At 27.5% G+C, this 18,537-nt stretch overlaps 1 protein-coding gene across 2 annotated transcripts in view; it reads right to left on the bottom strand.

Moving 5' to 3' along the window:
- Positions 1–18,537, bottom strand: part of LOC132920445 (guanine nucleotide-binding protein G(I)/G(S)/G(T) subunit beta-1) — a 28,934-nt gene that overhangs the window by 6,391 nt on the left and 4,006 nt on the right. The window contains exons 1-2 of one of the 2 annotated variants that reach the window (XM_060982859.1): positions 10,537–11,039; positions 3,417–3,513 (exon numbers count right to left, since the gene is read on the bottom strand). In XM_060982859.1, coding sequence (XP_060838842.1) covers positions 3,417–3,473 — 57 coding nt within the window. In that variant the 5' untranslated portion in view covers positions 3,474–3,513; positions 10,537–11,039. Of the gene's footprint in view, positions 1–3,416; positions 3,514–10,536; positions 11,040–18,537 lie in introns of those variants that run through there. The other variant, XM_060982851.1, reaches the window with a different exon arrangement.

Consider the following 18,537-nt stretch of genomic DNA (forward strand, 5'->3'; position numbering starts at 1 on the left):
TAATATACAAAAGGCCTCATCCCATATATATTCTAAAATAATTCATAATTCATGTTTATTATAGTAAAGTATGATTAAACAAACTATAATAACAAGCATTTTTGTTTGATATTAATTTTTTTTATCATTATAACTATATTGTATATTGGACATTGTCTGTTGGAATTATAAATAAATATAAACATTTGATTCATAGTTTAAAATTTAAATGCATAATGACTAATATACTTGTCAAACAAATTGTTGAACAGTAGTATTATATGACATATATATATAATAAATTTAATACACAATATATATAAAAATTGTGACAGGAAATTATTTTTTTTATTCATCATTATTAATATATTCAATATAGGTACATTCTAACAAGTGTCCATTTGGAGACTAATGAATACATATAAGAATATAATTATCTCCATTCTGCATTGCGTACATGCACCAAAATATATTAAGCAAGTATCTACAATGCAATTGAATAACAGATAATGGTTTTAATTAAGTTTTATTACACATTATTGAAAATAAAATAAACATTGAATTTAATTATTAATTTTAACACAACTAATGTAATATTACATAAATAAAATATATCTACTACACTATTAGAGAAATAAAAGAATAATTGTAATTTTTTTGTAAAGAGAATAATAAACTGGAGATATTATACATAATATGGTATAATAAATAATAACAATTACAAAATCCAACATTTTTTTTAAGAGTATGCAATATATTCATACCATATTATATTATAATATAATTTAATTAAAAAATAAAAATTTGTCTTAATAATTTTACAATAAAATATTCTATGTTATTATTACTACTTCTTGAATTAATTGTGTAACGGTAGACTATAATAACATAATCACTAAACACAGTTAAAAGGGCGTTTTCGACGTTTTCGTATTCGTGATGTTATAATATATTTTCATAGTTATAATAAAGGCACTAATGAATATTAAAATTGTAAGTAATGACTAATAATATAAAATAATGAAATAATTATGTGAAAAAAAAAATATGATTGGAAGTTGATATTATGTTAATATTACATCATAATAGAATAGGTAACAGACTCATCATTCATATACTAGGGGTGTGTGTATAATAATAGTAATAAAATAATATAACTAGCCACTAGGTATGATTTAAATATTAAAATTATACAGCTATATCAATCGATATAAAATTTGCAATCAAGAAGTTTCCATTCGAATAATAAATAATAACCCTTTCCGATTATCAACCGAAGTGATACGAATAATTTTTTTGGGAATAATTGAGATTTGAGTCGAGGATACGGAGTCCAACTAGTCCGAGTATTTTATGGCGTAGTATAAACGAAGTCTCGTGTGCACACGATATACATGTATCGATTATTACACAGGGCGAACAAACTAGCGTATTCGATTCTATATTGTAATCAGATTTTTCTACACAGTTCGATTAAAATTCAAAGAATAATAAACCTATAATTGATTTTTTTGTTGAAACATCCTTCTCGTTTGCGAAATATAATATTATTTATGGTTATTATTATTATCCAGACTGGGAAAATTGGCCAGTGTGAACGATCTCTCGTCGTGCAGTTATAGTCAAACGACAACGACGGCGGCGCACCCGCGCGCGAGACGGCGGCTACGCGCCATATTGATCGACGTGCAAACGGGCGCGCGCGCGAGATAGTCACAGCGGCGGCGGCGGGCGGTGGAGGAGAGGTCGGTCGCCGCCGCCGCCACCGTATACGAGAGCAGCAGATACGGAGGAGCAGAGTGGCGTGGCCGGGGGAGCGAGACTGCCGGCCGGCTTTCGCATGACCCCTTCGCTGGCCACCACCAACGACGACGACGACGACGACGATGACGACGCCGCCGGCCGCCGCCGTTCTCCTCTTCGCGTGTCGCCGTCACCGTATACCGCACCGCAAAAGCTCTCTGTGCACTACACGCTAACGCCCTCCGCCTACGCCACCGACCCGCTCGATTCACCAAGCGAGCGCCGACTTGTAGACGTGTGCGTGCAGTGTGTGCGTGGCGTTGGCCACACAGCCGCAGCGTATATTATTATACTTGTACACACATAAAATAATGCCGCGGCGTTTTAATAGCAGCTCCGCGCTTATATATAACCGCAGAGTGTTATTATACAGCACGATTGTTACTATTATTTTTATATATCATCAAACCGGCCCGGCGACGACGATTTTACATTTTTTTATACCCTCCATAGGACCGCTGCACATAATATATTGTGCTCGCTTACACGCATATTATAATATTATATACGCTATTCGACTGGGTTATACGTTCGGCTTTTAAAGTATAGAAGAAAAGAAACAATTATATCCTTCGACCGGATAAGACGTTTCATCCCGGTGTTACGCGTGTATGGAATATAGATGGTTGTGTGTGTGACGGTTACGAGTGGATCTCGAGAGCGCAACACGTGATTGCCGCACGAATACGCAACGGGTTTTTGACGGATACTATACATCGTAATATTATTATTATATTTATCGACATTTAGATACAGAAATATGTCTTGTGGTTGCATTTTTTTATGTAAAACTTCATTATCACAACAAGTATTTCAACAATAAACTTTACAAAATATCTAAAATTGCTTAGGGGGTACTTAAATTGGGGATCAGATAAATAAAAGTTTACCGAAATAAAATAAAAATAATAACAAATATTATGTAGATATTCACAAGGGATAGGGGTTCCTGGTGTCCTAAAATAAATTAAGATTCTTTAGTCAGGAGTTAGTATTTTAGACTACATTTTTCTAGAATGCAAAACAAAAAAATGAATGATGAAATTATTCCATGTTATTGCATAATGTAATATAAAGGTACAACATTTTACATTTTTGTGTAAAAATCATCTTTCACAATAGACGCAGTATACCCACCTATGATCTATCTAAGTTTATACTATTTACAAAACAATAAATGGCTTCAAATGTTTATTTAGATTTATTAATAAATGAATTCAATAATTTACGTAATATGCTCTGATTGTATTGTATAATTAATTATTAATTAACATAACTTGGCTTTGGTAGGATTGTAGGAGGGCCTAAAAATACTGTAGGCTCCACCTGAACTGCAGGTCTGCACAGGCATATAATGAACAAGATAATAATCAAAGAGCATTTGTATGGTATTTATACATTTTGATTAATGTGTTGTGTTCTCATTTATAAACAAGTACCTATTGTTTATAGTTATAATAAAAAGATTTTAAAAATATAACACAAAAATATATTTATTTAGACATATTAATATTATTCATTTTGACTTCAGAGGTCTTAAGTGAAGTATAAAAGTATTAAAATAGTTTAATAATAATTAATTTAGTGTACATGATAAAATATTGTATGATTATTATTTATTATAAGATACTTACTCGTATGGCATTTTTCAGCGTTTCAGCCTCTTGCCTTAATGAGTCCAGTTCATTCATTGTGCACGGCTAGGGCCTCCGGTCTCGACCGACACAAATGCTAAAAAATAATATTATTTGTCAGTTAGTATTAAATATGCTGATGGGTAAAACATAATTATTACGTATGGATAAATCTTAAATTGTAATATATTTCATTATTTATTAATCTATAAGTAATAAATATATAAAAACTTGAATTATAAGTATTTTGTTTAAATTTAATATTTATATTATTACGAATTTGTTACGATATAACAATCAAGAATTGATTAAATACCAACCCATACAAGAAGAACGCATAGGTATTTTATAACGTTCAATGTCAGGGTAATAATGATGTATTGGTGATTTAGTCGTATTTTTCATTAATAACAGTTAAAAAAATATATGTTTAAAAGTTTGAGAACCAATGCAATTAGCTTGTTTATCTATCAACACATGTAATTGACAGGATGAAGAGAAGGGTAGCATTAACTACTAGCGAAATTGACTTCCGTCAATAGACCACACGGTCTATGAATACATTCCAGCAGGCATGATAATGGGTTAGGGAGGGAACAAAATACGGATACGTGACGTCAATTACCAATGAGTTTATAATTTCATGTGTCTAGTTTTTCAAGGCTCGGCACATTTTGACACGAAAACTCAACGACTTAACAATAATTGACTAATTTCTTTCAAAAACCTTATTCTTAGACAATTAATTATTGAAATTATTAGGTAGATTATGCACGTTGACACCTTTGTGCATTACCAGGCATGTAAATCTAATGGGTTATTTTAATCAATTATTGTTATCTTTACAAGACACTAAACAAATACATAAATTAAGATAAAAATACTATTATTATTTATATTATACTTAAACGCTAATAATATGTATTTAAATCGTATACATTATGTAATTTATGATGTTTATCAAATAATAAATGGAATTCTTATTTTATAAGAATAAAATCGAACCGTAAGAGAAATAATTCAGAATTTAAACTAAATATAATATAATACTTATTAATATGCCTAAAAATTGATATAATATAATTTGTTGTAATTTTAGAAAAAAATGTATATTTCAAAAACTTAAAATATTTTATTTTCTCTATTATTACATATTATAACGACGTCATAAAAATACAATTACGCAATCCTCACATACATATTAAAAACATTTTTTTACCGATTTAACAAAGATAAAAAATTTTGTTTTTTTGTTCATTTTATTCAATTTCTTTAATGTACGAGAATAGACGATATTAAAACATTTATTACATTATTGAATTTGCATCTTGCTTCCGATTTTAAATTAATAAAATCGAAGGATTTTACATATTTCATATATATATATAATAGTGCCTTTCGTAAGATGTAATATCGTAAGTGTGTATATAGTATATATAGAAAATTAATTGAATTATTATTATTAATTTCCCATCGAATCCCTTGTGGAGGGGTTATATTATATTATATAGAATCGGTATGGTGGTTTTGACCGGTGACCGGATTGGTATAGCCACGATAATCCCGGTGGACGATGCGTGCACGTCGGAGTCACGAATGACCTGCCCGAAAGTTTGTGCGACAACTGGCATTATATAATAATTTCACTACACGGGGGCATGGAAAAATAATAATAATAATTTCTCTGAACATATAAAATAAAAAGGACAAAAATCCAAGTCCTCGGTGTATGATTAACTCACGCATTCTGGAGTAAGGGGTAGAAAGCGCAAGCGCGAAGCCGATCGATCATCGGGCGCAGAGCCGCGTGCTCGTTTTTTACCCAACCCGCCGCCGGCCGGCATCACGCTCATGTGTTCATACACACACACGCGCGCGCCCGCGCAAGCGCATGTTTCGCCCAACAACGAACGCACGCGCACAGCACATACACTATAGCTAAAATAATTAAGCAAAATGTAATCTTTTGTTTTAGTTTGAATGTAAAATACTTCAAGAACTACGATAGACGAATATCGCTATTTAATGTATATTTTTTACATATAAATTAGCAACAGTTTAGGTAATTTCTAACGTCGTGATACTTTCTAAGCAAATGTTGATAAAGAATGATGATTTGTTACACAAAATAATTTTAAGTTTTAATATTTTATTACACATTAGGTTTACTACTTTTGTTATTGTAGGTTTTATTCATTAGGCGGTATATGTCTATAGTCTATTACTTATTAGTTATAATTAGTACAGTTTTTGTTAAATAAATATTTAATTAACGTGCATATATAATAGTAAAACTAATGAAAATAGTGAACTTAATAAATAAATGGAAAATAATGATAGATAAAACTAGGTGTTTCAATTCCCAGCATAGTGTTAAAAATTATAATTTTTTAGTAAAAATTTAAATATATAATCCATCCCAACTATATCTACTAGAAAATAGACTATTATAAAACATATCGATATTTTAGATATGCACAATGGATAGCGTATATCTCTATTGAAGAATACAATAGCACCCGTATTCGACTTAATGTCAGTTAGTAATATAAAACACGCGTTCGCACTATTGTGTAACAAATAAAAACATCAATATCAAATAATAATAATTAATTTTACTTTGTTGTCATAACATATAACAATAATAAATAATAACGTGATATGTTATGAAGTTACAAGTTATTTATGATATTTTAATACAGCTAATGGTAAGAATTGTTAGGGAACAGCTAAGATACATGTCGTGTAACTATTATCTTTTTACATGACTTTTATAGTTTATATGTTATTGTGATTTTGTTTTAATTCAAAAATATTTAACAGCAATTACTTAACTTAAGAGGGAAAATAATAGATGAAACTCAATATTCTTAAGGATTTATTTTTTATAGCATACAATTAGTAGAAACGGAATGACATACTCTCCCAACGCGTTTTACGTGCGTCAAACTATAATACAAGCAGTTTTTTTTACATTGGCCATATGGTCGGGACATTTATAACTTTATTTATTCCAAAGTCCAAACTGGTACAAAAATAAAATTTTCTCATATGCCTATAGTAGTAGAGGATATTGGGGGTAATTAATATGGGAAAAAATGTAAAAATGATTTATGATTAATTATATTATGTTGTTTGAATGCAAAGTATTTGTGTGTAGTATAAACTATATTATGATCCTTAACTCTGTGAACGTTTCCTAAACACAATAATATTATAGAACACACGTAAAAAATCAGCAAAAGACATATCAACATTCATATATATATATAATACTTTAGTACTTAGCACAATATGATTTAAATCATATATTTATATATAATGTGTGAATGTGTTATAAAAAGTACCACTAAATATTTTAGCTATATGAGCTTGGATAAAAATGTGGATTTTGAGAGATGAAAGGCAACACCGAAATACACATTTTTAGAACATTTCAAATGTTTAACCTTATCGAAATGGAAAGGAGAACACAAAAAGAAAATTTTTGTACAAAAAGCTTTCTAATAACTGCAATAGTTAAAGACTGCAATAGACAAAGTTAAAATATGATGAAATTTACTAATAGATATTTTAACCATGTCCTTTTTGATATTATTAAAAACTATTTATACACCAAGAAAAGGTAAATAAGCACTATTAAGTAATCATAACTTTTCAATGTGTCAATTTTTATAATCATCAATCCTTTAAATTTTGTCTTACTTAATCTCACAAGTAAAAACGATTAAAATTAAACTTAACTACAAAAACAAAAAATACATGTAAAGACAGCTAGATTACTAAAAGAATCATAAGTTTTAATTTAGTCAAACAACATATTTAATTAGAAAAAAAACGTTTTTATTTAAAAATTATTGCGCATGTACGTAACAAAAATATTAAATATTTAACATTTTATCAAAATATGTATTTCCTCGTTCATCATTGTCCCTTCCTGATAACCTCATTTCAATCCTAGGTTATTTAGCTGAAATATTTGGTACCTATAATAATATATAAATAATAATATTGCGCTAAGATTTGTACGCGTGATGTAATTCCATGCATTACTGGACGGTTCTCTCAAATAAGACTGGTTAGATAGTTATGTATGAGTTTTCGTCAATGTAAAAATAAATATTGATAAATTTTATAATTATATATTATATAATACAATAAAGAAAAAATATAGTCTTAGTGGCAATAAATATGTCGCAGATTACGATTTTTATTGTAATATAACATTATGAGCCTACCTAATAGCTACCTATTATTAGTATTATTATTACTATTATGATTTTATTATTTCACGTGCGTAACACAAAACATGTTATCATGACGTGTTGATGGTTGAGGGTAAGCACAAACGAGCGTGAACCTGCACAGTAGGAAAGACGACTTACACACGGTACCCTGTTGGAGGATGGGGATAGTAACGCTCTGAGAAGTGTTTGACCGGTCGGCCACTCTTTGTTTTATATACTCGCGCGATGCTGCGGCGTTGTCTTTTCCGCGGCGGCTAGTACTGTAATATCCGTATAGAACATATAAACGCACACACAAGCACATACATCGCGCGCGCCAAAGGTCAACGTTACCGTCGGGGCGCGGATGTTGCCGTGGCGACCGACCGACGTTTCCTCCGGGGTAAACCCACTGCGTGTGCAGCGTGAAGGCGACACGGCACGGCGGTGTTCTCTCGTTCACTTCTCCCCCGCCTCAGCGAAGCAGTTCGACAACGCCTTTGACACCGCCGCCGGGAAAATGAACGATGACACCGTGTCGTCGCCCATCAAAACAACAGCAATAGAATCGAAAACGCGCGAAATAAAAAAAACCACTATAATCTATAATATATTCTTTAGGCATCGGCGTGTATATTATATAAGTGCTCCACGATGAAGGGGTTGAACGGTTATTTTAAAATTAGTCAAGTTAAGCGATAGGGACGTTGACGATGACGGAAGAAAGTACAAGCACCACTATATGATGTCATAAAAATCATATTATTTATTAAATATATAGGTATATAGCAAACATTCGAGTAGTGTAGCTATATAATAGTTCCGCAATTAAATTTTTTGTTCTTGAGACTGTATCTACGATACAAATACATTATATATTAATTTGTATTTTGTAAGCTACACAGTTACATGCGTCCGATTCTAACATGTTTTGTTAAATTGTTCATAGAAGCCTGACTTGTAAGATTACATATTTTGCATGGACAATGAGCTGCGATTAGGTTTCTTTATTTTGTTTATCGTTGAAACAGTCACCACAATTGATAATACGAATTTGGACACGAATCGATTATTAATAAATAAATTTAAAAGGCTCCACTAATTAATAATTATTTTCAAATCCATTTGCTAGTGTCACGATGTAACCACGCGTGATACGAAGATACGACGTCACTCCAGACGATCACTCCCTCAATGAGAGTTGTACATAGGTTTTTTTGTATTTATAATAATATAATTTTCGAATAATCAGAAGAAAATAAAAATGACTAGGAAAAAAAATTAAAAAGTGATTCGTAGAGGACCCAGTATCCAATTATTTTAAAAAATGTCCACCAGAGTTCCATCATATATCATATACATCATTGAATTATTTCAATTTTACATACGGAATTCAAGTCAATAGCAGGGTGATTTTAATAGTAATTATTAATGAAAAATTGTTTTGTACATCTTGATAAAAATTATGCCAAAAATAGATCAGGTAGAAATGAGTAGATAAATCAACACATCTTATTGTTATATATTATTTCCTAAACCCTCCATATTTTATTATCACATAATTAATGCAACCGTAGCAAGCTGCACTCTAAATCGTAGACAAATTATTTTGTACATATATATAATAAAAGTAAAGCATATTATTATTTATAATAGTGCCGGTAGGTTTAAGCAAAAGGTTTGTTATAAATTATAGTGTCAACAAATTTGTCAATCTTTGTTTCTCTAAATATGGGTGACGACTGCCTCAAATATTTTTTACAATGCATCCAAATATATTCACTTTCGTCTCGGCTATAATTCATTCTATACAAATGACGTCAATGGAAAACTTTGCCCTCGTTATTCAAAATATTACGAGTTATAGTCTATAGATACCTAGTATGGACCATTATATCAATGATAAACAGTATATAAGATAATATTAATTATTTTCAGGGGGTGTTGATGTATGGTTTCCCTTGATCTATTATATACCTACAATTTTTAGTTTTCAAATATTTTATTAAATGTATTTATTGTGTTATAGTTCAATAATATAGACAACAGCTATTTTGATCAAAATTATACAAGTAATTATACAAATGGCTAATTATAATATGAATTTGTAAAAAATTAATACAGTATATAAGATTTAAATCCGATAAATGGATTTTTTGATTAATTTACAGCTTTTAAAATATAAAAATGATTGCTGAAAGTGTAATTTGAAAATAAAAATAATAATCGACTATGTTTATTTATAAAGTTATAACTTTTAAATTATAATTCACGAAGCTATAACCAGTATTCAACTATCATAATATACGAATAAGCAAATGAGTAATATTTTAATAATAATTAATCAATTAATTTTAATACTTTAGATACATATGCATACATAAATATTATTATTATTTATTACATAAATATAGTTGTACTATTTGGGAAAATATAATATGGTTTGCATGGTTATATTTAAGAAATGTATTCTAATTTTACTTCTCAATAAGCATCCAGCTACGTCACAAAATATCAATATCAATATATTTTTTTTTAGTAAGAACTCATATCCATTTTTATTTTATACTTATAAATTAAAATCGTAAAATTGGCTGATTAATGTTCTTATAATAGAAAAACTATACAAAAACATGAAAAATACATCACAGTATACTTAAAAAATTGTATGATTAAATATTAAATTTATCTTTAAATAACAGATGTGTTATACATGCAGCGTTTTTATGACGCATTAGGTATCTATTATAAATATTTGAAATATAAATAAAAATTTTTATTTTACAATAGTACAATACTACACTAAAATATTACATATTATTACATATGATAGATAAAATAGAAATTAGATAGTATAAAGTATGCTAAATTGTATTATTTCTGCTGTTACTCACCTCAAGATAAATTAAATATTTAAGGTCAAGACATGGATGTATCCGTCAGGTTAAGCGGTAGGACGTAAATATCCAATTGCGCGTTTTATTAACGGCCGCTAGACATCTTGATAAAAATATTAAACAACCACCAAGATTTAAGTCTTATCTCGCGTGTAATGGTAACGCACCGTCAACGCACGACACCCCTTTCAACATCGTCGTAATGTTAACGCGAAACTAATGAGTTGAAAAACAATTGATGAAAATGTTGGGTGATTTATCTAAATAAAATAACGCACAGACAAAGCGTTGGTTGGTATGTATGGCGTACAAAAAAATGTGATTATGTTTAAAAGCTAATATTACAATAAATAGGGTTAGTGGTAAAAAAAATTAATGAAAAATATCGCATCGGTTGCTGTTGTATTCATTCCTATGCGAACCACGCCCAACACCGTACTGAATGCCTGTCGAGCGCGGATGTAAAGTTCCATCGCAGCACGCTAGAGCTTTAGGAGAGGCTTTCGCAGCGCTGATCATACTAACGTTCATACAATACCCTCTCCCTGATTTCGACATTCACTCCTTGTTCCCCTACTACACTATGAGACAAAAGTAAAAACAAAAAACTGTATTTTAAACGGTCTATTCAATGTTTGCTACAGTCATATATATATATATATAATATAGTAGATACTACAGTATTATTTTATGACTATAAATATTTAATTTAAAAATACATAATTGTATTTGTTGGAAACTATAAGTAAGTAAAATCGTACTATAAAACCTATTATATATTATTGTAGATATTCTAAGCATAGTACCTTTTTTTTTAAAAAAAAAAAAAGGATTAAGCAATAATTTATAAAGTTTTAAATACCATTTAGCCTAACCTAACTGTTGAAGACAGGAGTTATCTATACAACTATATTTACATTTATTAGAATAATTTAATTAAAAATAATATGTATGATGTATTATTATACATAAAATAGTATGATTTATGACAGATATATAATAGTACGAGTATAATAAAAATTATAATTTTAACGGCTCGTTCAAGTTACTATAACTAATAATCTTTCTGGGTATCCATACACCAATAATAGTAGCGCCATATATACTCTATATATAATATACTATACACATAAATACATAATTATACGGTCATGTTTATATTCTGTCTATTAAAGTGTCAAAATGTATAATGTGATTTTTAAAATTAAAAATAGCGATAATAAATCATATTAAATAATGTGATATAATTAAAAGATTGAAAAGAAAAAATCGACAAAGATCAATTTGTCTCAACTTTAAGCATTGGTTATTATTATTTAGTTATTACACCTACTATAAAAATCAAATCAAAGATAACTTTCATAAAAAAAATCTTGAGAAATATTTGGAAAAATGGCTTTTGCCTATTGATATAAGGTATAAAATATTATACATTGAAAATCATGATAATATATCATTATCCTCAATTCTCAGCTCAAATTAGAAATCTTTCTACCAAAAACCAGGAACACGTATTTAAATGAAATTAAATGAACACCACACCGAAGTTTGTTAACGATGATTTTCGTGTGTAATTTAGCAAAAATAAGTACATAAATTACAGTAATAAATTATTAGAACATTTTTAGCACCTATTATGAAAATTATACAAAATGGGTTATTAAATAATTTTCAATTCAGCAGTAAGTACATATGTATAGCTAAACTTGTTATATTTATATTTAAAAAAACTGATATCACAATATTATATGGATAAATAATATTTTCTTTAAATTTCTTAAAGCAGACTAAAATAATTGATTTTATCAGGGCAACTTTCGAAAATTTGTAAATTCAAATTGATAAAAGTAAGTATAATTATAACATTTATTAATGAATAAAAAATGTATGGTATTTTCAGACTTCTTATTATAAAATAAATGTAGTGCAATAAAATTTTATAAAAGAACAGTTTTAACTAATACAATTAAAATACACCAGTAGATAAAAGATTATTTTAAAATGTAGGTAAATTTAATATTTTCATTAACATGAATTTTCTTTAACGTAAATATTAAGTGACCTAAACAAAATTTTTTTATTTAAAAAGTCGATCTCAATAACAATTTGAAATTTAACCGATACCTGAAGCGTCTTCAATATTAGTAGTTTATTAGTTACAGTTTTTAATATTGATTAATTTATCTGATATTAAAAATAATAATAATGTAGACATATTTTGAACTCATTCATTTGATTTTAATAGATAAATATTTATTTTAAAAAGTGGTTTTTTCCCTTAATAGTAATTATTTTAATTTACTGTAGAATAACAAATAACTGCATTGTATAAAATATTTTTTAATTTTAGAAATTACATACAACATACTAATTCTAAACATTATACAGCTATAAAATATAATATAGTATTATTTTAGCTGTTAATAAATATAATATATACATAGTATATTATATATTAGTATACAGTTATATGCGTATAAACACTAAATAAACTATCAATTTAATACTAGGTTCCTAAAATTCCACCTGATAAACTAATACAGAATATCTGTACGCGTTCTCGGCTGTGTTCAATCGTAGTAATAAAAAGAGCCGACCACGCCGGCACTGCTGCCGGTTCAACCGCGTCTTGACGGGCGCAACACGCATGAGCTTTTAGATTGATCGGACTCCCCACCATTAACAAAACCATTGAGAGGGCGGTGGGCGCTGCTGATTACGAGGACACCTACTGCTAGTGTACCGACCTCCCAGCCACAATATAATATACAACCAGAGGAAATAAGAGACTGGATTCTGGAGAGGACATCAAACAATAAATACAACTATACAATATATTTAAAATATAGTGTATATAGTTTATTTTATGGATAAAAATTTAATATAATATATAAATATAATTTGAATTAAAAATATAGATTACTAGTTTTTAAATATAAATTTAACTTTTTCTAACTTGTATGCGTTACTGAAAATAAACATAGGTTAGGTTCCCTACTATAAATAATTATAAATTATAACTATGATTTGAACAACTGTTGGTTAAGAGGATGTCAGTGCAATATTTGTTTTCTTTCTCACTCACGTTTCGATAAAGCACGTTCATATAAAATTATTTTTTATAATTTTTGAGAGTTTGACTCATTAATTTGTATTTTATTAATACCTAATTATTATTCGACTTTATATTCGTCTTAAAAAATTGTTTAAATTTAAACGGATATTTAATTTATTTAATTGTTTTGATACAATATTTAGACTAATTGATATAGCATACCTTTAAACAATTATTTTTTATAATTTTTGTAAAGGATGATTTTACTCAAGATTGCTCAAAAACATAAAAACATTATTTTACATGCGAATGCGTTTAGTCTATGTTGCGCGTGAGCCAGAGAGAAAACAAACAGTGCGCTGACATTCTCCTAATTTAATTTTAACTCTTGTAAAATAACTAAAATATTATTATACATAACAGAGATTATCATTACCTAAAATACTCGCTAAAATATTAGGAATATAATTTATAACACAAAAAACATACATATATAATATGTAATTATATTGTTAAATAAAAATTAAATACTTATTTAATAAAACAATTATATTAACCCAGGAAAGACGTTGGGAAAATGATAAGCACTCTTTTCATTTAAATTAGACTATTGGCGTTTAAAATTATTAAAAAGTGGTAAGCAATAATTATATAATTTTTAGCAAAGCTCTTGATCAACAATAATATTCTTTTGGCAATTAATACTAATTTAACATGATGATTATTATGAAAATTTATCGCACAAGTTATTTTGTATTTAAATTTTGTTTTAAAACACAAGACAATCATTTTTGATTAAAAGAACCACAAAAAAAAAAAAAAAAAGAATCACTACACTAAATTTTTTAAATAACGTTTGTATAAAAAACAGCTGCTAGTCGAAATAAAGTTTGTCTTATTAACTTGAAAATTATAGGTAACATTCGTAAAAGGTATTATTATGATTAATAAAATGTTATTACGAAAATAAATACAATTAAGTACGTAACCTAGTATATTAATAACCAATGTATAAGTAGATTCTTATAAACCTTTTAAAACAATGCTTCTATGTTATAAAAATAAAGATAATAGATCAATTTAATAATTTCTCTAAAATATTAATTTTTCAACTAATAATTTAAATTATATGTTTGAATATACTATATAGGTAATCAATTTTTTTAAGTTTTTAATTATAAGTTATTATAACTAATATAATAATTTTGTTTATTAAGTGCAATTTATGTTAATAGGAAAAAGAGAGAATCTATTACCGAAAGAATTTATTAAAGACAGAACATTTGTTTTTTTACTATTATTTTGGTAGATGATATAAGATAATAAACAGTATACATGGCTATTTAATGATTTAAGAACATAATATGATATATTATTGGAATGATATTGATAACTGGTGTACGAAAAAAGAACGTAATACGTCCTATCCTGATTGTTTTTCAAAAATATCCCCGGAAATATCTTAGTAGTGCATTGATGCTGGACTCTATGCAGAGTGATAAAAATAACAGTAAATATTCAGTACCTACCTATCTCGAAAAGTAATAACGTTTATTTTAAAAAAAATCTATTTTTTTAAGTTATTTACTTTTTTGAATTCAACAAATATTTTGAATTTTATAATCTGAAGCAGAATATCTTTCTGAGCAAGTACTTGTATGAATATAAATTTAATTTCAAACGAGTAGTTAATTAGTGATAACTTATAAGTATTTAAAGTTTAGTTGAGTGGAGTGAAGTAACAGAGGTATCCCATCATAAAATATTAACCCACCATTACTCCGCTCATCAACATTGTTAATACTTATAAAAATAATTAACTATTTATTCATTCGAAATTTGTAAAATTGTATGCATCAATATTCTCAGAATATAAAATAAATGATATACGTAATATTTCACAAGCTAAAAAATGCATAGCAGTATGCTAATAGTATAACAGCAAGCAACAAATGTTATTTTTCATTAGTTCAATTGTTTAAATCTGATAACTCGACAAAGAAAACTAAAATTAGATTATATAAGATCCAGGTTATGAACTCGTTGCACTATATTCTTGTGAAGCATGGGTATCAAATCCGACGAAGACTAACTATCGAGAAATTAGAGGAAAATAGTTCTTAGAACAATTAGCCTTATATGAGAAATAAAGAAGGCGGTTACGAAATAAGACCAAACAGAGGATTTAATATATACCTTTTTGAGGATACATCGATATTAATAAAATGGGTATGTTTAATAACAATATATTAAAATCACGCACATAAAGTTACAAGATAGAGAGCAAATAAAACACAACCTAGAAGAAGGCCAAGCCAACGATGTGAGGATCGGATATTCAGATTAAAGAAGATCTAAAAAACTTATCAGGAGGTGCTGAACAAGGGGAAATTTATGTCACATATGTCATATGTAGAAAGATATCGTAGAAACGAATGTGGCATGAACGGCCATGAAAAAAAAATCCTAAAAAAATTCGAAATTTACAAAGATTAAAATTGTATTTCTATTTCAAACAATTTTACAAAATATTTATGTTTTTTGAGATAATACATTGATTAATGATTATAAGTACTAAAGAATCAACCAGTATTATTTTCTGTGTAGTTACTCTAATGATCTTACAGGAAAATTATGTACAATATAATAACTTGTATGGTTAATGCCGTCAAAGGTGAATGATAATATAATTTTTTTTTATTTTAGTTTGAATATATCCGAGGAATTTACCGGGGGAAAAAAATTAGGTTACAATAAAGATGATAATGGATCTGTGAGGGAAGAGGGGGGGTAATTACTTTATTAGTTATATACTTATACAGGGAATACATTTACTGCACATTAATTTATGTACAAAATTAAACGAATAATTTTACTAATGGACGAAACTAAAATTAGTACCTAGTTATAACCTATATTAATTATTATTTTATAATAGGATTTTATATTTATATTCAACACGCAAAAAAAAAAACAATAAATGAATTCTATTCACACGCTTTTCAACTGTTTTAAATTCGTTAACAATTTTATCTAATAATGATTATCAACACAAAATATATAATTATTATTGAACAGCAGTTATAAGTCTATAAATATTATTACTTACTTAATATTTTAATTTTATATACCCAACATTATTTGATAATTTTAAATACCTATTGTAAGTTTTTATCAATGATTATTATCATCATTACACATTATTTAATTTATAGATATGAAAATATGTATCAATTTTTATAACAATGTCCATGTAAACTATATAGGTTCCACTAGGAAATCATAAGTGGTGAGTGTTGAACATGTTTGTTCAAAATGTGGGTCATCTCAGGAAATGTTTTTTTTTTTTTTTATATATAAAAGCATTTGACAGCAATGTTTTTACTTGGATCCAATTCAGTTAGATATATTCACTTGGTAAATAATTTTCCTCAATATTTACTTTGATCAATTGTTCTAATTTCAATGAAATTATCAATGAATATAGTGCGAACACAACACAATAAATAATGTACATACTATATGCGCAGTGTTTAACATTCCACTAATATAATGTCGTACCTACTATTTTGATACATTAAAATATCCATCAAACATATGTTTAGGTTATTAACCTATTGAATTTCAAATATATTTAATCTTAACTAGTTGTACATATTCTTAAATGTTTATATAACTATTTGCTTATCAACCGACCTACATCTGTTTAGAAATATCTACATTTTACATATTACGTTAGTACTTAGTTGTAAATGTTTATTTCTTTATATAAGTATTTATTATGTTGTTTCAAATAAATTCTGTTGTTCCAATTTATGTATGTACCTATTGTACCTATAGGAATCAACATTTTTTTAAATTTATATACATATTTAGTGATGAAATTATATTTTATGTTTAAGTAAGTATCAACATTAGGTAATTAAAAAAATATTAGATTTACAATATAAGATACTTTGGTCTATCTAGGGTTTCTGCGGGGTGCCATTTGAGACATGTTATACATAATAGGAACTGAAATAGGAACCTTAGGTAGCCTTGTTCCAGTTATTGAAGTATGATTTTAGAGAAAATATGAAAAAACTTAACATAAAAGCTAAAATTGTGCACTTACAACCCAAGAAGACTAAATCAATTAGTTAAAATGGTCAACATTAAGCATATTTGCTTCATACATAAGGTTAATGCGATATTTTACTATTTTAAAATTATTTTGGAGAAATTAAACTTTTGACTTAAATAATTGTTTTGTTAATGAAATTTTACTAATAGAAATCTGAAATTATCTATTAAATTTGTTTGTAAATTATAACAAATTATTCAAATATAACTAGTTCTTGTTAAAGAACTTTAATTATCTAAGATTTTAACACCATAAACTTATGTTATTCATAATATCAATTATAAACTCTAATCAAGACGATACCTAGTTTAATACATTATAAAAACAACATAACAGAACAATATTACTTAATTTAGTTTCTAATGTGGAGTTAAAACTATTAACTGGGTATGGGCCGAAATTTTGTTGAATATATACAACTTTACATAACATAGTGAGTTATGAATGTAGCACAATATCAGTTTTAACATAGTATATTCAAATTATAGTATACCATAATAAAAAATAAAAGATTATGTTATGATGCTGAAAGTTACTTAATAGGTAACATTTTTTTAATTTTTTTTCTACGTGTCATTTTAAACAAACACTTAGTGTCCCCGATTGTAATAGATACAAAATGTCTAAGACTATATGTAAATTATTACAGTGTTTTGAATTTCATACTTTCCAAATTTATTAAATGACATCATTGATTATAAATAGGTTATTGTCATAAGATAATATCTAATATTTCAAAGGAAAATCTTTAATGTTCAATATTTCCTTACCTGACATAAATAGATAAAATATTAATTGGCCTATTAATAATTTAGTATTT

This window comes from Rhopalosiphum padi, chromosome 1 (genome assembly GCF_020882245.1).
Source record: "Rhopalosiphum padi isolate XX-2018 chromosome 1, ASM2088224v1, whole genome shotgun sequence".
In the NCBI taxonomy this organism is placed as follows: Eukaryota; Metazoa; Arthropoda; class Insecta; order Hemiptera; family Aphididae; genus Rhopalosiphum; species Rhopalosiphum padi.